Source organism: Tubulanus polymorphus, chromosome 1 (assembly GCF_964204645.1).
Source record: "Tubulanus polymorphus chromosome 1, tnTubPoly1.2, whole genome shotgun sequence".
Taxonomy (NCBI): Eukaryota; Metazoa; Nemertea; class Palaeonemertea; order Tubulaniformes; family Tubulanidae; genus Tubulanus; species Tubulanus polymorphus.
This window is the reverse complement of record NC_134025.1, coordinates 21,421,839-21,447,823: the sequence shown is the minus strand read 5'-3', so window position 1 is coordinate 21,447,823 and position 25,985 is coordinate 21,421,839. Positions and strand designations below refer to the sequence as shown.

Sequence of the window (25,985 nt, the reverse complement as noted above, 5' to 3'; positions counted from 1 at the left end):
CATCCGCTCCATACTGTAGTTACCATTAAACCCGCAAAAACTCGGAACGTGTTTTGCCAACCGATCCAGTCTAGGAGTGCCTGGGCCAAAGGTGATAATATCAACGTGCCAACGCTACTTCCGGCCACCATGAACCCAGTAGCAAACGAAATGTGACGGTCGAAATAGTCGTTCGCTAAGTTCATAGTTGGTATGTATGCTAGAGCTGTACCGATGCCATATAAAACCGAAAATGTTCCAAAAAGGCCCTCCATAGATGTTGTGAAAGAGGATATCGTTAGACTTATGATGCAAATTGCCGAACCTGTCATTGATACGATTCTGTTGCCAAATCTATTCTGCAATAAACCAACTAAGGGACCAAACGCATTGGTAAGACCATACGCGATTGATCCGATCCATGCTAAAGTAAAAAAGGAAGATATTACGAAGATGTAATTTCAAAAACATCCTCCAAGATAATCTGAAATAATAGACTTTGATGAATCAAATGAAAGAGAAATCCAAACTGTTTGTTGTACATCGTATTGTAGAAGTATGGTACAGAAGTACGTGTATATATATATATATATATATATATATATATATATATATATATATATATATATATATATATATATATATATATATATATATATATATATATATACATACATATATATATTTATTTATTTATTCTTTATTCACGAATTAAATTACACTAGAAAATTACAACAAGATAATATAATAAAATAATGTAATATATATATATATATATATATATATATATATATATATATATATATATATATATATATATATATATATATATATATATATATATATATATATATATATATATATTACCTGTAGCTTGCTTCGTAGTTTTGAACTCTTGAATGAAATACGCGAAGAATACTCCGAATGCATGCAAAAAGCCAACGATCAACACTTGCAGAAGAAAACCAGCAAAACAGACGAGCCATGACCTCCAGCTGTCTTTCCGAAATACAGTATTCGATTGACTACGTTCAAGAACTTGTGGATTGTTAATTCCGGGTCGGCGTGGTTGTCGCAGGGTCTGCCCCATCCTAACAAAACTCAAACCTTAAAAGATTCCTTTCATCACATCTTTCATCGTTCCAATCGTGTTTATCCAAATGATTGATGATTACAAAATCGACCTTTATTGTTGTTAAATATATTTCACATGGCAACTATTTGGGAAACTCACTTTTATTATTTAACAAAAATCAATTCTTCAGATCGATTTAGTTCATTCACCAATTCAGCAATAATTGATAATCGATTAGACATTGATGAATTAAAAAGAGTTAATTCTCTTCATGAAACTAATCCCAGGGCATGTTTCAGTATAGGTTAATGCCCACAGTTCGAATTTAAAAGTGGTGAGTATAAAGTGAATGGAGTATACAACAGTTCACAACAAATATGAAAATAATGTATATCCAATGTTTATTCCAAAAGTCAATGATCAATAATTTTCGATTTATATTCAATTGTTCCATTCAATTTCGTTCCCGTTGTTCAGAATAGGCGGCGGTAACATTTCCATTGCACCAATCCTCGGGGTCTCTTTCTACATCGGCATCGACCGTAGGTTTTCCCGGGAAAAAGAATTATGACTTTCTGTCCCATGGATACACGGCAACCTGGATTGATTACGATATTTCACTTATTTCAACTAAATTATTTCCCAACGTGTAAGAGTAGACATGACATTCTATTAAAGAGGATGATGAAATTTAAGGATGATGAAATACCCCTTATGAAATGGTAGCCGTGTTTTGTACACCGCACTTTAAATTCGTTTATATGAATCCACGTTTCACCGATTTTTCTTATTTTCGAATGCGCATCTACACAAGATCGTGCTACAATACGTAAAAGAATAAATAATACGAGCCTTAATGGTTCAATCCTAATTTCAATTATTTGCATGTTTTGAATGTTTACTAATATCTAAAAAAGACCTTGACAACGTCGACACATCGCCGGACAGCGGGTATACACCTTACGTTTGTAACATGACTTTCTATGATAAGAACCTTTTCTAGAAGGTAATCCACAAATCTTATCATCAGGCTTAGAACAATCTATAAAAGCAAATTAAAATTAAACGTATAAAGTTACATGGTGATGATTAAAAACTTAATGCGACCCAGATGTAGTCGAAGTTAAAACAGTATAACCTGATTGATGAGGATGCTTGGTTGGCACTGGAGTTGTAGGAGCAACTGGAGTAGTCGTTGGAGCTGGATTTATTGTAGACGCAGTCGGAGCTGGAGTAGTGGGAGTCTGTAAGTCATAAACGATCGCGCCACCTTCAACCTGCCTGGATATGTCACTTCCTGTGAATGGACGAATCGTTAGATACATATCATTTGCATATAATTGTTCAATTATCGATGAAATATAGACAGATTTTTTTACCAGGACATATGCCACACATAACAGGGCAATGTTCATTTTTTACGTTGCCGTATTTGCAATACTTTGGTCCCCAAGGTCCATTGTTTGTTTTACAAATCCATGACAACTTATCCGTTACCAAAGTACAATTTACTGCAATGGATAAAGTTGCATAACGTTTTTTCATCTTCATATGGCATTTGATGCAGATTGAAAATATGTTATGACTCAAACGATACCTCCGCATTCTGGTGGGCGTATCCATGGTTTATTGTAAGGACATTTGCATTTGCAAGTATTGGCATTGAGTGTTCCTCCTGCGATACAAATTGACGAACCGCAATCTGCAATGGTCAATATGTTTCCATCATTAGAAGAAATATCACCTACATTAGAATTTCAACGATACAATGATAATTACATACCACATACTCCATGTTTCAATGATTTTGGACAATCAACTCCCTGGGATGCTCCACTAGGATATGGTTTCAGTAGCATATGCGCGTAGTTTCCACTGGATATAGCAAACAGAAAATCTGGGCTGCTATCAGTCTTATTCCACGTTAAAGACGTACAATTACTTAACTACCTCCACATTGAATACTTACGCTGGCGCGTAATTGCACGCCCAAATTCGGCCAATCGGACATAGCGAAAAACCACAACCAACTCTATTTGTTGACGCCCAAACCACCTGAAACAAAAGCTTGTCGAACTTAATTCAGGTGGGCCTGGTAACATGTAGGGCCTATAGGGATAATCCATCCACTAAGTCGAGCCATGATCAGGCTATATAGCAAAGAAACCAACTGATTGAATGGCTTTTTCTGTATCGACGTGCTTTTGAACTAGCATTGAAACCGAATCTACGTACCTGCGTAAAATGACCGATTACTCCAGTTCTTTTTTTGTTGTATTTAAAGTTTTTATACTCATTAAACCAGTCGGTAATTGCACTTTTCCAAGAGCTATGACCTTTTGCCAGATTCTGTCCAACGGGGAATCGACCTTTCAAATGTGAAAAGTTAGGTTTGGGTAGCTTTCTGCATTTTCTATATTAACATACCGCATGCATGAACCGTTACGTTTCACGAGCAATGGCAGCTACTGATTTGCATAAAACAAATCCATTTCGTTTTATGCAAATTCAGTACATTCGTATATGTGAATGAAAATAGATGTATGAAGAATTATTCTCCTGTGTATGTTTCAACGTAGTTATGCCATGGCATGACGTATTGAACGAGAATTCTTTTGTATCAGATTTCGAAATGTTACCTGATGAGTCCGAAAATACAAGATAGCTGGCTAGATGTAGTTTGATTGTATTTCTAATCATTAGAAAGCCTTTTGGCAACCAAGTCATACATGAACCTGGCCTCCGGATTCGATGGTTAAGTCGGACTGACCTAAATCAGGTGTTTAATCCATTTGGAAAATGAAAAATATTGAAAATACCGGGTATGTTTCGGTTCCAGTTTTTGTCGTGGTCCCATATGCAGCTGTCGGTATGCTTCTGAGCTACCATTGCAATTTCATCGTCCCAGTACTGGAAATTTATTAGATTAACATACTTAGAAATTACGATTTATCGTCTCGTATCAGATTATAATCGATTAATATGACGTATACACCCATAAATGAAATGAATAAGCTGTTATCATTGAATTATGATCATTTTTTCTGGGTGCTTGGGTTCCTACGGGACACAGACTCCATTGGCTTTCCAAGCATCCAGCCGCATATGTATGTAAATTGTTTTTTTATCTTTATATACTGCATATGTACATTGCGAAAATAAATTATTAGAAACATCATAAATATAATTATATTCATATCATTGAAATTACCAATTTCATTATCTGAGCCGCAGGGGGTAAACCGTATTTTTTCAGATTGCCCCGAAATTTGTTATGTGTATTGAGAATGATTTTCTTGTCAGCTTCCGTTACTCCTGAAATTGATACAGTATATCAAAAGCGAATTACGAACGGGTAATACACAGTAATCACTAACACAGTCCACCTTTCAAACATCTAGGATTCAGCACAGGTTTTACGCCACATTTATCCTTAGTCAAAATTGATAGATTTTCAATTACTTGAAGAAGACCTTAATTAAAATGCAAATCTGAATTTGGCGGATTACTAGACCTACGCATCATAGGGTAATAGATGAAAGTGTTGAAATCAATGTTATGTACCTCTTTTTGGAAGGTTGAAGTTGTACCGCTTACATGCAGTGTGACTGGGTGGAAATTTAGCCGGACATGCTGACTAGAATAGAATACAAGTAAATCTTTGGAAGTTAACCGTTTGCGAATTGCCAGTTGAACAGTGTACTTGATAGCTGAGGCGACTTTCAGAATTCTACGACCAGATGGCCCTTGAAATATATATCGAGTTTTATGGCGAAATCTTATTCGATAACTGCTAGAAACGTTTTCATTTTATATGAAAAAAAATTAACAGCAAGCAAAACAGAATTTTCAATGACTAGCAGCTATAAATTCACATTCACCGTCTCTTACCAGCGCCGGTCGAAAAGTACCTAGAAAAAACGAAGGAAACTACTGAATATTCTGTGTGAGTTAGAATTTGATATTCTTTAAAAAAAATCACGATTTCTCATTTGATTTGTGGTGACTCCTTTTCGACGATTTGAAAATGAAAATTCATATTGATTTGGAAAATGAAAAAATGAAATTGATTTTTAAAGCAATCACTTCTATTCTAAATATTGTAAACAAATTATCAATTCTAAATTCTACGTATAAAACTAACTTGAATTAACTTTAATGAAATTACCTAGCCAAACGAAGAGTACAATTAAATCTAATCTTCCAACGTCATTCATGGTATCACTACCAATCTTAGTACAATCTTGCTGATCCAACTTCTTTTATCTGCTCAATGCACATTAAAAAGCCTCTAGAATTACGTCTAGAAAAATCCACATGCGCTTATTAAATGTATATATATATATATATATATATATATATATATATATATATATATATATATATATATATATATATATATATATATATATATATATATATATATATATATATATATATATATATATATATATATATATATATATATATATATATATATATATATATATATATATATATATATATATATATATATAATATTAATATATATATTTGTTTGTACGTACTGCATTGCAGGAATTGGTAATAAATTTCCGACAAACAATAAAACAAAATGCATTGACCAAACATCTGGATTACAATAAACTACTTTCTATATTTGAAACAGTTTTCGTTGCAGGTCGTCTTACAACATTCCGTAATAAAAGCCGTGGATGCGATGTTTTAAATCGGCTGGTATGTGGGTGGGTAGTCGATTTACAACGCATCTACTTTTGCCTGGCAAAAAAAAACATCTTAAATACATAACATTATTTGAATAATCTAAAATCAAACGTGATGACATAAACGCCTTATAAACATTGCATCTATAAACAATTAATTCGATCTAACACGGAGCGAGGTCATGTTTTCAAAGTTAATCCAAGCGAACGGCCGTTACCATAATGCTTAGTTGCACTGTTAGGGTTGGTAATGCTATGTACGGCAATATCTTTTACCGTATCCGGCTAATGCCAATTTAAAATGGTCCTCATCAAACACACGAAGTTAATGAGACGAGAATATACACAATATCCGTGTGTGATGAATAACGAGAATCTAGATTTTTCATTTTTTGGCCGAATTCATCTTGGGATTTCTCTCGATACGAATTTAAATTTTTGTGAGTTAAAAACCCGGCAGATTCGAATTCCCTATTTTGTGTAATTCAAAACTTCACATACAAAAATTGATGTATTCTAGATATTGAAAACGCATGTTCATGAATGAACAAGAAATCTCACAAATGCATTTATCATTTCAGTGACTCCGAGATTGAATTTTTATTAGCCGATAAATCATTTGTGTGTGATATTGGCATACAATGTATTCACAAGCAAATCTTAAACTGATTGATTGGTAGAAAAATAACATCTGTAAAAATCTATTTCCGTTCCCTTTTCACTGGATTTGACCTATATTACCGTATTTTCAGATTTTATCTAACCTCATTTATTTACTAATACAATAAGTTAGAAATACTGAAGTAGGCTGCTGCAAGCACTTCAGAAAAACAGTATATATGGAAATGCAAATTAGGTTCAAAACAATGAAAACAATATCAAACTTGTATATTAATATCGTGAAATTTATGCTTCAATTATATGGGTTAAACTCACCCGCAATGCGATTGGTACTTGCTACCTGTCAGAATCTTTCTTTATAAGCTCGTACACACCCCGAGAGTGTTCTATAACCCTTTCTTTGAAGAAGTTTTCAATTATCTTTGGCGCTGACAGGGGAAATATTCAAAAAGCGAATTTTTGAACTACTTCAATGACAGCCATTCTCGAGACGATGGGGACTGCGATGTTTCATCTTTGTCTCTTGCTCTTAGCAAATTGTGGTAAGTATTATATATTCCATTTTATTTCCGATTGTCATTTATTGAAGGGTGCGGTAGAAGAGATCTTAAAATAACAACATCTCGTTTTAGCGCGCGGTGGCAAGAATAATGCCAAAGGCCACGTAAGTGTTTTTCAACTGCATCTAATCCATATCTAATCGTGAATCATAGATTTCTTTCCATTCTATGTAGAAAATGAAAAAGATATTCTTTCTTTAACTCACCAGGGGCGAGTTTAATAGACTGGTATCATCTTTAACCCGGGGGCTAACCCAATTCATTTGCAACTGCGTTTACCCACGGGTAAGTTAATACTAGTCTATAAAACCGGCCCAGGTGTTATCTCATTTACTATGATTTGTAAATTATGATCGTTATTTTGTAATGTGTTTATGAAATCTTCAATGCGTCTAGTAGGTCTCTGAATGTTGAAGGCCTATTCAAAAATTGAAAACGTAGTTTCCGTTCTATCGAAATCTTAAGCAAGTTACACGAAATCAAATTATTTTAACTATAGATTAATGGCAACCTGACACTTACCCCGTTTTAAAATTTCGGTTGTACGCTATCGTCGCCATCAGCGGGAAAGTGTGCGGTGACTTTATACGAACATGAACACAACTGCTAGTACTACAGGTTTGATGATGAATAAGCCCTTGTCTTAAGAAGATACAATAAGCTACTAACTTAAGATTATGAAGAGTATATAATCTTTTTTCGTTCTTAATTTCTTTATTAAGGTGGCATCAATTTCACAAGCTTCGGCTTTCTTTTGACATCCTTGCTGTTGTATTGGGATTATTATAACCCATTAGACATGTTTATACAATATAACTTATTTTGTCTATATCTAATTGTTCTATGTTTATATGTAATTTTAATTTATTCATGAATAAAGAATGTCGAACGTCCTATGTTCCAAGTACGTAGTTTAGTGGTTGTAAATAAGTGTGGATGTTGTTATCAAGTATGTCAATCGTCGAATAAGCATCGAAGTTCATTGAGTAGAGTTTCTGATTTCAATTTAATGATTGATAGATTTAATTAAATCTGTGTTGTTAATAGCATATTCCTCTCATCAAAACATAATTATTCGATGATTTATGTGTAGGGAACATGCGCCGAAAAGTTTTCGTCAGTAAGTAAAGAACATACGGCGTGTAAAGAAACCAATCCATCGGGCTTGTCCGACCGGGGTATGTATTCGAAACTAGATCATGTTTGTCAATCGGCTGCACATTTCGATTATTTCCTCTTTGCTCCGTCTATCTTTCGTCTTATCCACCAGGCGTTTCTTCGAAGGAAAAAGAAGTCGTATTGTCCTACCACAACTACCTGAGAGGCTCTCTGGTAAACGCGTCTGGCGAAAACCAACCACCTGCCACTAATATGATGAAATTAGTAAGTTCTTTGTCTGTCTGTATGGACGAAATTTCCAAATCGAAATCTCACGTCAATATTCTCACATTTTGACGTACGTAGTACTGGGACGACGAAGTTGCGATGATAGCGCAGAAACTTGCCGACTCGTGTAAGTTTGAACACGATAAAAACATCAACAGAAATATCCCAGGTAAATATGATCGCTTAGAATTAGAAGATGTAAAGCAGAATAAATTTAACATGGCGGATATGGACGATAAGGGTGCTCGTGAAAACAGAGGTGAAAATCTTATCATTTCAATTTCAATCATCTCCCACTCCTTAACAGTTGCAATAACGTTTTTGCTTTAACTAAACCGCCCTCGCGTTAAATGCTATTTTGTGGCGAGAGTGTGCATATTGAATTTTATGCAAGAGAATCAGTTTTTAGTAAAATTTGCTACGTATGTACATGAATTTTCCGTCGGTTAATGTTAGGTCGATTGACGCTGGGTCAGAATTTGGCTCAGGGACACCGCAACTGGACATACGCCATTGATGGCTGGTTTGACGAGCAAAAGGATTTCAAATACGGCGTTGGTTCAACAGGAGGTGTTGTCGGTCATTACACTCAGGTATAGCCTACGCATACACGATGTTGGACGGAAAAACTACTCGATAATTCATCATCTGAAATTAAGGAGCTTTTGATATTTTGATCATGCCTAGGTCGTTTGGGCGAGCTCAACCAGACTTGGCTGTGGTTATGCGAAATGTCCAGAAGGTCCATTGTACGTATGCAACTATGGACCGGCGTAAGTAATCAGCGTTTTTGAAAACATAATGTATACAGTACCGTATCTGCAATTGAAATAAAACGTGGATTGAAAAACATGTGCCGAAGAAGTGGTTTAGAAAAGTGACAATTGAACTACCTATATCATTTTGTAGTGGTAATTCAGCAGACAAAAAGAACGAACCATACGCAAAAGGACCCCGAGGCTCAAAATGCCCAAAAAGAAATAAAACTGGTTCATGTGGTAAGTTCAACCTTGGCCGTGTGTTAATTAATACTTGCACCCATTGAAAGTTAATAGATAGGGTTAATCCATGAGATACAGATTTGACGATTGTATCGTAATCGTATTCAATCCAGATTGTGAAGAAAAGATCTGTCTCAATGGCGCCACCATGGACCCGGATACATGTAAATGTACGTGTCTCTCAAGAGAATGGTTCCGAGAACCCGATTGTGGACGTAAGTAAAATTGAGCTGGCGTTACCTATAAGGCCCGTCGATCACCTTTTATGATTCGACGTTTTGAAACAAATTGATGTCTTCCTATACATTCCAAAGGAAACGAGTAAATGAGTGCAGATATGATTTCAGTTATATGCTCCGAAGCTGAAGATTATGGCATATGTGCTTCGCAAGGAGGAAAGTGGGGCACAGATAAGTGCGCCGAGTATGCAAATGTTCCCATGGAATATTGTCCAGTTATGTGTAAGATGTGTCCAGGTACGATGGCTGCGTGAATTTTTATAGATAGTTGATCTGAAAAATGTAAGAGACGGCTAAGTGATGACAGGTAAAAAGTTTTACCTATTATCTATTCAGCCGGTGATATAGATAATCAACTTGAAGGAGACGCAGCAAATATTCCATCTGGCTCAGATCCTACTGATGGATCAGGTGGATCTGGGGATTCTGGCAGATCTGGCGGATCTGGCGGATCTGGGGATTCTGGTAGTTCTGGTGATTCTGGTTCTGGTGGATCTGGCAGATCTGGTGGTTCTGGCAGATCTGGTGGTTCTGGTAGATCTGGTGGTTCTGGCAGATCTGGTGGTTCTGGTAGATCTGGTGGTTCTGGTAGATCTGGTGATTCTGGTAAATCTGGTGGATGTGATAAATCTACTAGTGCGACAACAACCTCAAGACCACGCGACAATACCGGTTCAAGTATATATCTGTCATATATCAGTGTCCGTTTTGATTTATATTGAATTTTCCTAATAACTCCAAAATGAATTTCTGGATTTAATTTGATACTTTCACTACGCGGAAAATTCTAGAATTTATATGCAAGATCATTTTATTGTTACTTATAGAAGACGTTTGTCAGGAACCAGATCCTATTAAATGTGGCCTGCCTTTACAATCAGGCTACTACCAGAAATCGCAATGTTCTTCCAAAAGGATAAGAAAACTGTGTCCCGTCATGTGTGGAAAATGTTCTGGTTAGTTGATCATCGTGGAAAATAAGCAGACAGCAAAAGTGTTCCTAAAAAATTAGGACCTCCATCTTCTGGCTTTTTTTTAATATTCACGACTATATGATCTGAACGTGTTTACGAGGCTCACTCATCGAAACACCCATCATCTAGAGTAACGCCAATCAGTTGATTAGATATATCAGAATGGCAAATTTTAATTTTTCAACATGGATAATTGCGTGATACTTGTTTCAGCGCCCAAGTGTTTGGACGGATCCGAAAATGTCAGGAAGATTGGAGATGTATTTATGACACCGACGGCTCAAGTTACATGCACGTCGTCTGGCTACGAAATCACTCCCGGTATACTCATTTTCTAGGCCATTTTGCATAGTGGCCATACTATTGGAAGCATATCAATTTCCTCGATATTCTTGCGGAAACGAATACAGGTGGTAGCGGCTCAAGCTCTAATTTCTCGAATGGTAGTTTTCGTTTTTTGACGCCGTAAGACCGTTACAATAATGTTTATATTCATTGATACCTAGTATGCGTAATATGATCGCGGTTCTGTGTGAGTCGATGTGCACTACGTCATCAGTATTGGTGTTTCAAAATAACAATTACAATTTAGAATTTTGGCATCAATTTTGTAACTAAATATATTTTATCATTTTTGATAGATTTTGATAAATATTTTTGAGAGGATGTGTGCTACGTCATCATTATATCGGGGTTAGACTGGTTACCGGTCAATTCAATTCAAATATTGACCATATATTAAAATCTAGAATAACTTTATTGATCCTAATATGACATGTGTATATATTATATCTTTTTTATTGTCGACAATATCAAGCAATATGTGTGTTGTTTTCGAGGCGTTAATAAAGTTTCAGTAAGTTTTCTTTTTTTATATTGTCAGGATGTGTTGTTAAAGGTTCCTTTATCGCTCCTGGTGAGACCAAGCAGAACGTTGCCGACTACGAAGAATGTACCTGCAACCGCAAAGGCAATGAATTCACTGCCACCTGCGTTCAAAAGGGAACGAAGAAATAATGTGTCATACATAACGTCCCGATCTATTGAAACATAGTTATGGTGGCTGATTCGGGCCAAGTTTGAAAAAAAAATTCCGTGCAATATGCCGCGCAAAAAATATATTGCTTCGTTGCGAGGCGCAAAAACGAGAAATCACCGCGCTAAAACGCGCCAAAACGGGCGCTAAAACGAAGTTTTGTTTCTGCACTCGTTTTGGCGCGTTTTAGCGCGGTAAATTTCGAATTTCGATTTTTTGAACGAAGAAACGAAGCAATATATTTTTTGCATGGTATATTGCAAGGAATTTTTTTTTTTGCTTGGCCCTAATCAGCCACCATATTATATAGTGCAAGATAGCAGAGCGCGGTCACTCTATAATATTCTTATATATCTTTAACCAAAAATACAGTCAATTAATCTTGCATCATATGTTTCTTTGCTATTACCTTAATAATCGCAAAACAACATTCTAATTTTTCGCTGGATATACGACGAATGGTCAGATTGACTGACTCTCAGCAAGACCTGGTGCCATAGCATTGTAAATGGCATCCTCCCACGGCAGGGATTCGAACCTGATGGCATCGCCACACTCTGCCATGGCACGAACCCTTGTCACACTAGACCGGGTGCGCATGTAGCTGCGCACTGGGTCTAGTGTGGCAGAGTTTCGTACCGTGGCCATTCTCGATGCCATCATATTCAAATCCCTGCCGGGGGAGGATGTGTAAATGAATGCATTCATAGAGGGGGCCGAGTCAGAGGAAAGGGAGAGGAGACAATGAGAACGAGAACTCCTGCACTTATTTCCGAATCCAATCAGCACCGAATCCAAATTAGTCCGCGAAAGCGCAAATATACGAGTGGGCACGTCGGCAAATACGACAATTGTGCATCTGCATTTTAGTTGTTTACAGTGTTTGCTATGAATGCGATTAACGAAGATTATTATTAAACCAGACAAACGAAACTGACGGTAAACCGTATATTCATTGCCGTGCGTGATTAAGTGACGCAATTCTATTATCCACGCGCATCAATCATAATAATATCGACCTACGAAGGCGTCCTTGGTATATTATTAATCTTTTTTAGTTAGCAATTCAGAGCAGAATTTTTTGATTGATTTTTCTTAAAGTTTTACATTCAACTTCGAGTTTGTAACTCAGGGAAGAAGAAACATTCTTTCTTATATTTCCATATCTATCCCTGGTGTTTTCCATCGACCATCGCTTAAAACCTGTGGATCTTTGCCTTAAAAGAACTGTTCGAAGAAAGGAAGAATGATGAAACTAAGACGAGTTGCCGATTGCATTTACAGTCGACCGATGGAAAAACTCGTTTGATATGTTAATGACCACTTTCCGAAGTAACCACCCCACTTCCATCCACCGTGGCCTCCGGCAGGCTCTTTCGTATGGTGGCTGATAAGGGCCATTTTTACACGACCTCGATTATAGAAAAACGCAAAACGAAACCTAAAGAGCAAAAACGAACTTTTCGTTTTTGCTACCGCGCAAAAACGAACTTTTCGTTTTTGCTAGGGCGCAAAAACGAAATATTATAGAGCAAAAACGAAAAAATTCGTTTTTGCTCTATGATTTTTCGTTTTTGCGCCATAAAATTCGTTTTTGCGTCCTAGCAAAAACGAACTTTCGTTTTTGCTACCCCGCAAAGACGAAATATTATAGCGCAAAAACGAAAAAAATTCGTTTTTGCTCTATAGGTTTCGTTTTGCATTTTTCTATAATCGAGGTCGTGTAGAAATTAACAGCCACCTTATCAGCCACCATACTTATCAGCCACCATAGCAAACCCATTTTTTATCAAAATATATGTAACTTTTTCAATATAAAACTAGGCCTTCCCCTTACTGAAGTAAATTTCGAAATCTAAATTACCGACTTGGTTCATCCGTCGTCCCTCCAGATTTTGTTTCAAATTGCTTCTAGTCCAGCAGCTCTAATCTTTATGAAACTTTTTATAATTTGCAAAGATTTCCGTGTATAAAGTATACCGTCTATTTCATGTAAATCTGTAAAGTTTTTTTAAACAATTCTCAACGTCAGTCACAGGTTGAAAGTCAAGTTGGAAATCACGAACAACATTTGACGGACAGATGGTTGGACGACATTGGACGCCCTGGTCACAGTGGAGCTTATGAAAATGAATGAAGATTACTTCCTCTTAGTTACTAACTCTTAAGTTGTTAGATTGGCTATAGAACTAAGTTGGTTTTTAAATACTGGTCTTGAATATAAGCCATGACTATACAACTGGCCCCAGAAGATTAAGAAATTGATCAAAATCATTCAAAAAATAACCAACATTATTTTACTAACTAACCCGAAGTAAAATGCAAAAAAGATAAGTTGAAAAAATGATAGTGTCCGGAGGACGTGTTCTTATCTACCGGCACAATAAAAGAAATCTTTAAGTCGTTCTATCAAAATCTGATCCATGCCTAAGCGATGACTTGCGACATATCGAACAATTTAAGCTATACTTCATGAGTTTGTGAACATTGCCGATAAAAAAACTCACCCAGGAAACTTTGATTTGAATACATAAAAATAGATATGTAGAAGGAACTAATGCTACCAGGACACCAATGAAATTTGAACGAGTATCTTCATTTTTAAAAAGTTGTTAACTTTTTCACTGGTTTCTGATATGTAATATCGTGGATATTAGGGTATTGTCCGAGCCCCAAAATGTAAAAACGGTTTAAATCCCCAAGAAAAAAAGAAATAATCCGGTTCAAATATAGTTTTACATTAAAAACTTCATAAACCAGCAGGGACCAGTTTGCTCAAAAGTTGGTTAATAATAACTTTCGAATAATGAACTGTACTGGTTTTCTAAAAATCGGCGTTGAATTGATCGCCGATTTTTAGAAAACATGTACTCTACATTAACATAATTATGTATTCGCACGAATCGGGGACAGTGCGAATTTATGCAATAACATTAATTAAACTGTGATATTGATCCTACATACGTGACACCGCACCAAATCCCCTCATCAAAATCAACGTACTCATTTTTTTAAGAGTCTGATATTATGTCTTTGTGCTTCGGAATATCATTAAACGTAATTTCTATTAGAATGAAATTAAACAACTCGGAAAAAGAAGAGTTTCAGCTTGCATGACTAACTTGCGTGAGTCTGTTTCGAATTCTGTTACGTTTTGAATCTAAATAATGTGCTTTGGGAAATGTAGACGCCGTTTATTGGCCTTGGCAAATACACATTTCTGTTATTAGTAAAAACCTTGATTGTTTCCGGATTTGACGAGCTTATATAACATGCGATGAACCACGTTTCGAGAGTTATTGTAATACCAGCGAACCCAGAGCACGATGGGATCTGCTATAATTGCTTTGTGTCTCTTGTCATTATTAGCGACCTGCGGTAAGTTATCAGAGTTACCAGAGTCTAGATGCCAGTAATCACATAGAAAATATCGAGAATGCTCATTTTCGATAAATTTCATTTGATGGATTGATAATCTTTAATTTCAGCTTTTACCGCGAATATAAGGGTCAAGCGAAGCGTAAGTCTTTTTTACGATTGCAAATATAAAAAACTTCAAATTGGATTCAGCATTTTCATATCATTTCATTGCATGTTTTTGCATATTTATATGTTGTACAGTTGTTCTTCTGTTAATAATGATTTATTCACTTACAATGTGTACAACATTATAAACATAGGTTATGGCAATATTTTTTCATAAATAAACAGGTACATAAATTCTGAAGAACAATCGTAAAGTTAGGTTAGTGGTGAGGTTATTGATATTTTGACGAAGGGCTGGGTGCCTGCATCTGAACAATAAGTGGAGGGTATTTGATTTAACATTACAGTAGTTACAATTGGGTGTAATTATTTTTATGAAAGTTGTGATGAAAGAGATAACTTTTTATGGTTTTACTAATAGCATTTGGACCTTGTTTGGACGATTTGTTAGAATATACTGATTGTATGGTAGTTTTCCATTAATTCATACAGGCGACATGTGCAACAAAGTTTTCGTCCGTAAGCGCAAACCATACGGCGTGTAAACCCGACAATCCATCGGGCTTAACAAAACGGGGTAAGTAGTAATCTATCAGCAGTTCGTTGCGCTTGGCTCGTTATGTTCGAACTTCGAATATCATTTCACTCATCAGGCGTTTCTGCAAACGATGAACAAGTCATACTCTCCCGACATAACTATCTACGAGGCCATCTGACGGAATATGGCCAACCAGCTGCCGCGAACATGATGAAGTTGGTACGTTTCATTTGCATGCGTGTAGACAAATTAAAGAAAAAGTCAATATATTCAATTTTTTCAAATTTTGACGTAGTACTGGGACAAGGAAGCTGCGATGATAGCCCAAAAACTTGCTGACTCGTGTGAATTTGCGCACGATCCTAACAATAACAGAAATATTCCAGGTACAGTTTCTTTGATTGTAATAGATATTAAAATAATATAAAAAGGGTTGGAAAAACAAAGAAAAGAAAAGTGAAAAAAAATAATCATTATGATTTGCATTATCCTTTTGGAAGTTTTCCTGACTAACGCAGGTAGTATGTTCGGTGTTTATCTTGTGCCAAGTGTTTGTGTGTCAACAGTTTTTTGTCCGTCAATATTTTAGGACGATTGACACTTGGCCAGAATTTGGCTTTGGGACACCGTGACTGGACAGGCGTCATTGACGCCTGGTTTAATGAAGAAAAAAATTTCAAATACGGAGTTGGTTCCACAGGGGGCGTTGTAGGTCATTACACACAGGTACGCAGAGTTAGAACTCGAAATGTAACGGTAGAAATTGGCAATAATTCATCATTGAAATGAACAGATTTCGAATATCATAATCATACTGTATAGGTAGTCTGGGCGACGTCTACAAGAGTTGGTTGCGGTTACGCGAAATGTCCAAATGGTCGTTTATACGTATGCAACTATGGACCAGCGTAAGTGATCTACGGTGTCCAGTGTTGATATCACTGTTATGTATAATCAAAAAAAGTTTATGTTCGTCATTGATTGATGTTCTAATTATGCACATGTTTAGTGGTAATTCGGGAGGCTCGACGAAGCCATACGAAGAAGGTGCACAAGGCTCAAAATGTCCCAATAATAAAGATGCAAATGGTTTATGTGGTAAGAGATTCAGGGTTTGCTCAGTTCAATCGTGGTTGAACCCTCGCTGTCTCAATGATGAAAAAATATATAATCCGATAAATTTCTATTAACGCAGATTGTAAAGATAAGATCTGTCTCAATGGGGGTAAGATGGACCCGAAAACATGTCAATGCACATGTTACAAGCAAAATTGGTTCCGACAACCAGATTGTGGCCGTAAGTGAAACAAGCAAAAATAGCGTGAAATTTCGACTTTATTATGTCGGGAAATCGCGATATATCACGTTTTGTCGACATAATTGCGTAATGAAAAAGCGTCTAGACGGTTTCGTACGGTTCTCAAATAAGCTTCCGTATACATGTGCTGCCGAAAGCCGTTATAACTCCATACTTTTTAATGCCAATGCTCATTCAACGCCAGAATTACAACGCTGAAATATAATGGAAATGTCAATCTTTATTACCCCAAATTCGTTAAAACGCCATGTTTTTCAATGGTCCCAACATTGGCATTATAACGGGCTTTGACTGTATATACAATAATTCCCCAATGGAAAAAGACAAATTGTAAGTCCACTACTTGTCAATGTCTAACATACCGTATCCGCGTCGAATGGTTTTATCTGGCCAGCTGATTCATAAGAATATACATGTAGAAAAGATGTGCGTGCGTCGCGCGTTTTTAAGTTTAAGAGAAATTATCTGAGCAGGCGTTTTTCATTTTGTCTTACTTCAGTTGTTTGCTCCGACGCTAAAGATCAGTGGATATGTGCGACGAAAGGTGGTGATTGGGGAAGAGATTACTGCGCCAAGTATTCAAATGTTCCCATGCAATATTGTCCGATGATGTGTGATACGTGCCCAGGTATGGTGATCTTGTGAATTAAACTTGTGTAAAATATTATGAGAAAATTTATATGTACGTTTGTATCACTTAGCTGGTGATGTTAGCAACCAACGTGAAGGAGGTGCCAATGTCCCTACTGATGCTACCAACTAACAACTGGTAATATCGATAATTATTCATCGTTGTACACTAATAGCTAACAATAATTCATAAAGAACCAAAAATCCATAAAGATAAATCATACTAAAATGAAACAGAATTTGGTGCTAGTCCAATATACGGCATTACAGTGCTTGTGTCACTAAAAATGAAACAGAATTTGGTGCTAGTCCAATATACGGCATTACAGTGCTTGTGTCGAGTTACACTGCGTTCTTTGGTCAGTGTGAACGGCAAAAATAACCGTTGACAGCTAACACCTAGCGTGAGATCGCAACCTGTCACCCCTGTCCTATGGAGTCATCGCCAAACTTGTATGTATGGTATCTACTGTCAACTGTCATGCAGAGTAATCTATAGCGGAGATCATTTTATGGAACGTTTCTACGACGTTTCAATATTTCAGCTTGCGCAATAATACATTTTCTAGATTCCCTGATTTACTCAAAATGTAACTGCTTTTTGCGCTTTAATGCCGTATATGAGAATTGGGCCCATTTTTCCAATTCCTGGAAACACCAGTTTCACGAAAAAGTTAAACTCAAATTTTTTGTGTAATTGCCTTCGTGTTTTCAATGAGGACAACAATTCAAACTTAACCGTTTTAGGCTTAAACTTTTTCATGAAACCGGGCCCTGGTTCGAACTCAATCCATGAATGATGGTGTAATTTGTCCCCGTATTTTATGTTATTAGGTTCAAGGTTCGTTTATCGCTGTTGAGGAGACTAATTAGAATGTTGCGGCTACAGTCAAAGTACCAAAATCTACGTCTCATTTAAAATTGCTCCTATATAAATAATATTTTTGATGTACCGGTATACCTTTCAAAAACTTAGTCAATGACAACTATATTGCAAAATAAACATCATGTCATAAAGGTTTTAGTTACACTTGAATTCTTAAGCTGGGTAATGATCAATAATCAATGTCCAACTTCGCAGAGTGCTCAACACTTAGTGCAGCATAGGCAGATGAATAAACTATAGGACGACGAACTACATGTTCTACGTAATCTGTTTCATGGAGACCGAAGCCCCCACTCTCGACATGAAATCAAATTTTCATTATACCTAAATGATGTTGGACGCCTCCGTATCTTATAGATACTTCCACATGTATGCATTTTTGATACTACGATGTGTGGTTTTGTGTTTGTGCTCTGGGCAGTCTTGGAGAATTCTAATTCTAATTTAAAAAGAAATTCAATTGACAATGCATCAGAAGTAACTAGAGGTACAGACGTATGTGATTAGAATGATTTGGATACTTTCTACTTTTCAACTACATAAATCCCTAATTTTCTCACTGGCTTGTTGTGATTTTCGAGTCTACGGTATGACTTAGTGTGGGCGAGACTGATGTGAAGGGTTGAGTGTATATCACGGGCGCCTTGGAACGCGATAATGATACCAGGAAGAAATTCCAGAAGAAATATGCCAGATGGAAACATGCAGAAAAATTATAGATGCATATATCACAAAAAAAGTACTTAAAAGTAGTTGACCAAAATAGTTTTGCTTTGATCTAATTAATGATATATACTAAGCTGGTGGACAGTGTGAAATTAAGTAATCTAATATTCTTCATTTACAATTTTAAAAAGTACTATGATTCGATGTCTTCAACGAAGCTTTTGATTCGATGAACTACAATAACCAAGTGCGTTAAATCATCTCATAAACTATTGATTATGTTTGAGTCTGAGACTCCCGTTTGACCTTAACTCTATATGAGTACTGGTGGAGGATGTTCATGTTACATAATTTACTTAAAAATTTTACACATTTGGAAGTATTAGGATTACTGCGTATGTTTCTCGGAATAAATCTCCCCGTTCTTCTCTGTAGAAAGGGCAGATTAGAAGTACATGAAATTCGTCTTCTACTACATTCATGTTACATAACTGACAAAGTCTCTCATTATATGGAATTGGGGGAGTGACCAACGCCCAGTTTCAACATAAAAAGTATGACTTGAGCATCTGAATCTGGCAGTTGTAACTGTAACATGTTTTGGTAAATTTAGATACGATTCATAGGAATTTTAATTTAATTTAATTCTCAGCATATTTCTTTCGGGCATTTTACCACCTGGGGTCCCTTTGCGTATGGTTCCGCTAACTTTCCAGCTAAACTACCACTACAAAGTGATATAAATATCAATTATCAATGTATTCTCGAACTGTTGCCAACCTTAGGACGAACAATTAAGACGGTCTTTAAGCGGGTGTACGAAATTTTACTCTGACAAAAACGTCGTTGTTGACTGAAAATCTAAAAAGTAAATATTTCAAGGTTATTGTCGCCAACCCCCTTTTGCTACAAAACAACCATCAAACGCCCACCATATGAATTTAGAGTAATGGTTGATCAAATCTGTTATAATGACATAATCGAATTTTTAACATGGATGATCCTTTTTTCACGCCCAAGTGTTTGGATGGATCCGAAATTAACAGAATGATTGGAGAGACATTTATGACACCGACATCTCAAGTTGCCAGAAATAAATCAATGTCATCAACGGTTTCTTAAGGAAACAACTAGAGGTGGTGGACTAAAGCTTGTGTTTGAATAATAATAATGATAATGACAATCATAATTATGATATCTTGTTGTTGAAGGTTCGTTTATCATTTATCGTTTATCTACGAAGAATGTAGTCGCACGGCCAAGGATAAGGATGAGGATAAGGATTTTATTTACACTCCAACCGTTTCTATGGTACACGAAGGGAGACTATAGAATATAGAATATTTACAGTCAACAGAACATATAAACTTCTCTTAATGAAATATAACGAAGTTATCAACAACGAATACGTACACTATTTACAACATATTAATTTTAAGGCGGTCGATGCACTGCCCCCTGCGTTGTATAAGGATAGAAATCATATATATATACATCACACATACATGTATATCCGTTTTGTAGTCGATGCTTTTACCAAATGGGTTATACCTAATATATTCTCTTTATCTTGTGGCCTTATCTTATGTATCTTTGTGATTACCTATTCAAAAAACGGGGTTGATTTCTAATGGCTGGATGTAACTGCCTGGATGACATACGTCAAATGATGAGATCGACCTCGCAACAAGACGAATTGTGCCATGATATGGCGAATATTTTTATAGAGGGGCAGGGGAGAGTGAGAGGGGTGAACGAACTCATGCCGCTGTCGTAAATATACAATTGGACACGTTGGCAAATACAAAACGAGAGTGTGCATCTGGATTTTAGTTGTTCAGAGTATTTGCAATGAATACGATTAACGAGGTTATTGAACTAGGCAGACAAAGTAAACCGTAAATCTATTGCTGCGCGTGATTAGAGACACAAATATGATCCACGCGCATTAATGATAATAAAATCTTCCCTAAGAAAGCGTCCTATCTACGCGCAATGGTGACTGGAAAGTTGCCTCTTGACATCAGTCTCATTAAAAGCTACCAAAAACCTAATCGTGACAATGTAAATAAAACCCGATCAAGCCTGTATATATGTAAGTGTACAAACATGTATTCAATATTCACGTGTCTGTGCCGCTTTCTTACTGACGATCTATCAATGCGCATAGCACTGTTCCATTTGATTGCGATACATTCACGGACCTAACTAAGCATTGTATATTAGAAACACAAAATTGCTCCCAGTGTAAAACTTTTACTTTTAGGCAAACTCAACACCAGATGTGAAGTACCAACAGCGTACCCCTTGACGAAGAAACCCCTCCCTCATCGGAGCTGCACCGTCGATGTCATACAACTACACTTCGGATACCCCAGGGCCATACTCTCATCTGGAAAATTTGCGTTTCATCAACTTAGAGGACTTCTACGTCAACATCTACCCGAGAAAAAACCACAATAAACTATCGGACTATTTACACGTAGAAAACGACCAAAAAATATAAAAATGGACAAAATGATCTTCAACCTTGTAATATAGCTATTTCCAGAATCTCGATGTATTAAATAAGGCAGCCAGAAAAATTAACCCCAATCAGTCGCTTGCCGGTTCAGACTGAATGGAAGATTGTTTGGATGAACCGGAACCAAATTTCCAATTATGTACTTCGATTTAAAAAAAATTCTGTTAACTCGACCGCCGATCACACAACTATATCTGTACTTCGATTTCCGATTTCAAAATCAAACCCCCTGTTTCGCTCCCGGCAGGTGTGGTGGGTCTGTAAGGGACACTCAATCGAAAAATCAAACGAAATTTACCAACCAAATAAATAAATAACGGGGACAATCCCTATTTTAAGATCAAAAAGAAGAAAGCGTCCTGGGGACATTTTTAATGTTTTTCTCTCCATATTCTACACTGAGTTAGAAAATCATCAAAGTAAAATGATTTATTTGATTGCTTTTAAGTTTTAGATTCAACTCTTGAGTCTGTAACTCAAGAAAAAATAATCATATTATTTCTGTATCTCAGCAGACTTCTTGTCCTCCTCACGATAACGTTTAAAGTGCAACAAAAAGCAAAGATATGTTCAGTTGGCACAATGCAATACTGTGCAACACGTATATAAGAATGAAAGATGAAAAATTCAATCGACACTTCTACATGAGCGTAAAACGATCACCCTCGCTGGGATTCGAACCCAGAACCTCTGGATTAGAAGTCCAGCGCGCTATCCGTTGTGCCACGAGGGCGTGATATGCCACTCATAGCGGTTATGGGATTCAGCGATGAATTATATGATTGTGATCGCCGATCGTCGATCGTCGAAAACGTGTACGCTACATGATCCCATGATTATGTACTCACACGAAATGGGGACAGTGCGCATTTTTACAATGACATTAATTAAAACTATAACAATAATCTTACATACGTGACACCACGCCAAATTTCCTCATTAAAATAAACACATGCATGTTTCTTTAGAGTCGGATATCACGTCTATGTGCTTGGAATATCATTACACGTAATTGCTGGAATGAAATTACTCGAAAAGAAACAAAGAGTTTCAGCTTGCATGACTATCTTGCGTGAGTCTGATTTCAGGTTTATTGCGTTTTGTATCTTAAGATTTGCTTTGGGAAATATAGACGCCTATTGGACAAATATACAAATATACATTTCAGTTATTGGCACAAGTTTTGATTAATTCCGAATTTGACGAACAGTATAAAATGCGACGATCCACGTTCCGAGAGCTATTGTAATATCAGCGATCCTAGAGCACGATGGGGCCTGCTTTAACTTCTTCGTTGCTTTTGTCACTATTAGTGATCGGCGGTAAGTTGCCGTCTTCTCGATATTTTCAATTTCATTTCTGGGCATCGAAAAACTTCAGCAAAACTTAATTCATCATTTGAAGATTTCATATTACTCATCTTCGATAAAGTTCATTGATCGGTTGATATTCTCTTTTCAGCTTTTACAGCGAATATAAGGGTCAAACGAAGCGTAAGTTTTACGTTTCTGAATATGTCAAACTACAATTTGGACATAGCATTTTCATATCATTTCATTGCATCTTGTTTAAATTATGAAGGTTATAGGCTCGTGAAAAGAAAAACAATGTACAGTAAGCTTATACCGAATATGCTTAAGTCTTTTGAATAGACATTATTATCAACACAGTAGATAAACAGTAACTGAAAATTACTACAAGAACATGATTTATGAAATGTTATTTAGGAATTAAACATTTGCGCTTTTCTAATGAACTTAGTCTTTGAAAAGAAGTTAGTAAACCATCTTGAATATTAATTAGGTTATATAGTGGGGTATTGATATTTCGATGAAGGTAATTTTATTTCGACTGAAGATGTCGGTTTAGGTCACTGAAATATTGAAAAACAATTTCGTTGCAAGAAACCGAAAATTTCCAATATCATTTTCCTACGCCACAAATAAACAAACATATTTCCGAGTACATTAGTAAACAAGAAGAATAATATCACCAATATCATTATTTATTTGCTATACATTTCTAATCCTCGTTTTTCAAATATTCGTCAAATAAAAGACGACAACAAATCTTTTGAAGAAAGACAGTTTTTGCGCTCTATGTACTGAAGAATATTTACGGCATTGTTAACTATAGAATTGCTTTTCCATTTTTGTAAAATGTTTGTTAATCCACCAGTATAGGACAGTTCAGAATCGTTTACTTCTTTATCAGTCACCTTTACGTTATGGCATTGCTGAATGCATTTAAACCTTGTTTGGACGTCTCGTTAGAATGTACGTGGTTTTTCAATCAATTTATGCAGGCGACATGCGCAAAGAAATTTTCGTCGGTGAGTGCATATCATACGGCATGTAAACCCGACAATCCATCGGGCTTAACAAAACGGGGTAAGTTGTAATTCATCAGCAACTTGTTGCATTTGACTTGCCAGGGGCGGATCTAGAGGGTGGTCAACCCCAAAAACATTTTAGGCTTAAGGCTTTTAGGCTTTTAGTTGTTGTATAATGAAAATTCTATTTTTTAGCCGATATAATAAAAGATTGTTTGAAAAAGAAAGTGAAAAAGCTTGTCCGGCAAGAAATGTATCAGTACTGTACCTGCTAGGTTCTAAATATAAAAAAGAGCTATTCCTCGTGTTCTTGATGAAGCTAAAATGTATAAAATCAGATTTTGGACAAAACGTCTTGACGTGCTAATAAAAATTCAAATGTTACATGATAATCGTAGTTGTACATTATCTATGATAAATTTCATAGAATTAGTTGTTCAACCATGAACATCTCATCATATTCTTCTCAGATTTCAAAAGATTTCTATCGTCGAGGGGGAGACCCCTTCGAGAACCCCCTCACGGTCGGTGACGCTGCGCGGCCTGCATCGCCCTTACTGTAAAATTCCATTTTTACTTCCCAATTTTTTACAACCCCAACATCAATCCTAGATCCGCCTCTGTTTCGTTATATTCTAACTTTAGATATTCTTTTATTCGCAGGTGTTTCTGCAAACGATGAACAAGTCATTTTGTCCCGACACAACTACCTACGAGGCCATTTGACGAAATATGACCAACCAGCTGCCGCGAACATGATGAAATTGGTACGTTTTATTTCACACAAGACACAAGGAAAATTCATTATCTACATTTTTTCGAATTTTGATGTAGTACTGGGACAATGAAGCTGCGATGATCGCCCAGAAACTTGCCGACTCGTGTAAATTTGCGCATGATACTAACCAAAATAGAAATATTCCAGGTACAGTTTCTTTGAGTATAATAAATATTAGAATAGTAAAATGATAGTTGGAAAAAATGATTGATGTTATTAACCTTTATTGCCAGTGGTTAAACTTTTGACAACAAATATATCGACATATTTATGAAGACAGTAGCAACACTTCAGCAGTCCCAAAAATCCGCGCAAAACAGCGCACAACATTATACAGCTAGTCTTCGAGTGTCCTAAGATTTTCCATGATTTCTAAAAATCTAGAGATGTTTTGAACATAATTTGTTTTGCCCTTTAAATTATGTGTTGATCAGTGGTCGGGTGTACCAAATACTTTCTAGTGATGTATCCAGATCTGGGTGTAACGTATGTGGCACATACTAGTAAAACATGGCACACATCTCCAATTTGCACTGATGTTTTGGTATAATCATAATTTTAGCCTCACCCAAAATAAATATCATATTTGATTCGAATTATTCTTTTGGAACTTTTCCTGACTAATGTAGATGTTTGTTCCGTGTATGTCTTGTGCCAAGTGTCTGTGTCAATAGTTTTGTGGGTCAATATTTCAGGACGATTGACACTTGGACAGAATTTGGCTTTGGGACATCGTGACTGGACTAGCGCCATTGACGACTGGTTTAATGAAGAAAAAGATTTCAAGTACGGTGTTGGTACAACAGGGGGCGTTGTCGGTCATTACACTCAGGTATACTTGTATAAAGTGTACGAAAAGTTAAAAACCAAAATGTAACGGGCATAATTGGCAATAATTCGTGATTGAAATGAATAGATTTTTAATATCGTAATCATACTGTATAGGTAGTTTGGGCGATATCTACAAGAGTTGGTTGCGGTTACGCGGACTGTCCAATTGGTCGTGTTTACGTATGTAACTATGGACCAGCGTAAGTGATCTACGGTTGTCGTGAATAATCATAAGGTTCGTTTTCGTGATTAATTGATGCTTCAATTATGCACAATATGTATATTCATTTAAGTGGTAATATAGGACAATCGAAAAAGCCATACAAAGAAGGTACACAAGGCACAAAATGTCCCGATACTAAAGATGCAAATGGTTTATGTGGTAAGATTGGATCCAGGGTTTGATCGGTTCAACGTGGTTG

At 36.3% G+C, this 25,985-nt stretch overlaps 2 protein-coding genes and 1 non-coding gene across 4 annotated transcripts; 1 reads left to right on the top strand and 2 right to left on the bottom strand.

The window, feature by feature from the left end:
* Positions 1-1,438: 1,438 nt before the first annotated feature.
* Positions 1,439-5,364, bottom strand: LOC141907305 (cysteine-rich venom protein Mr30-like). Of its 2 annotated transcripts, XM_074796914.1 has the most exons (14): positions 5,223-5,364; positions 4,946-4,965; positions 4,619-4,691; positions 4,266-4,369; positions 3,874-3,964; positions 3,290-3,423; positions 3,024-3,109; positions 2,838-2,929; positions 2,652-2,756; positions 2,434-2,565; positions 2,193-2,351; positions 1,974-2,096; positions 1,764-1,874; positions 1,439-1,652 (listed from the first exon to the last, which is right to left on the bottom strand). In XM_074796914.1, the coding sequence occupies exons 1-14, from the start codon at positions 5,269-5,271 to the stop codon at positions 1,528-1,530; spliced, it is 1,404 nt and encodes a 467-aa protein (XP_074653015.1). In that variant the 5' UTR covers positions 5,272-5,364; the 3' UTR covers positions 1,439-1,527. The 2 variants fall into 2 exon arrangements, with proteins under 2 accessions (XP_074653015.1, XP_074653023.1); XM_074796922.1 differs by lacking the exons at positions 3,874-3,964; positions 4,266-4,369; positions 4,619-4,691; positions 4,946-4,965; positions 5,223-5,364 and adding an exon at positions 3,694-3,833.
* LOC141911118 (uncharacterized) lies at positions 4,917-16,903 on the top strand. The gene is made up of 20 exons (XM_074802116.1): positions 4,917-5,000; positions 6,814-6,920; positions 7,011-7,042; positions 8,032-8,116; positions 8,209-8,321; positions 8,403-8,493; positions 8,781-8,917; positions 9,012-9,097; positions 9,234-9,322; positions 9,439-9,540; positions 9,673-9,801; positions 9,901-10,170; positions 10,752-10,859; positions 11,422-11,490; positions 15,714-15,817; positions 15,894-15,984; positions 16,188-16,324; positions 16,421-16,506; positions 16,608-16,696; positions 16,794-16,903. Exons 2-20 carry the CDS (start codon positions 6,851-6,853, stop codon positions 16,901-16,903), a joined length of 1,998 nt encoding a protein of 665 aa, XP_074658217.1. The 5' UTR covers positions 4,917-5,000; positions 6,814-6,850.
* A 5,379-nt stretch (positions 16,904-22,282) lies between these two features.
* Positions 22,283-22,355, bottom strand: Trnar-ucu (transfer RNA arginine (anticodon UCU)). Its single transcript has one exon. It is a non-coding gene; the product is annotated as a tRNA-Arg (tRNA).
* Positions 22,356-25,985: the final 3,630 nt, after the last annotated feature.

Coding starts and splice junctions, on each gene's coding strand:
- LOC141907305 (XM_074796914.1), bottom strand. CDS start 5,271: ATGAATGACGTTGGAAGATTAGATTTAATTGTACTCTTCGTTTGGCTA. Junction 3,965..4,265: donor CGGCTCAGATAATGAAATTG/GTAATTTCAATG, acceptor ATAAATTTCCAG/TACTGGGACGATGAAATTGC. Junction 2,352..2,433: donor TATGTGTGGCATATGTCCTG/GTAAAAAAATCT, acceptor GTCCATTCACAG/GAAGTGACATATCCAGGCAG.
- LOC141911118 (XM_074802116.1), top strand. CDS start 6,851: ATGACAGCCATTCTCGAGACGATGGGGACTGCGATGTTTCATCTTTGT. Junction 9,802..9,900: donor TATGTGTAAGATGTGTCCAG/GTACGATGGCTG, acceptor TTATCTATTCAG/CCGGTGATATAGATAATCAA. Junction 11,491..15,713: donor CGTTGCCGACTACGAAGAAT/GTACCTGCAACC, acceptor TTCACTCATCAG/GCGTTTCTGCAAACGATGAA.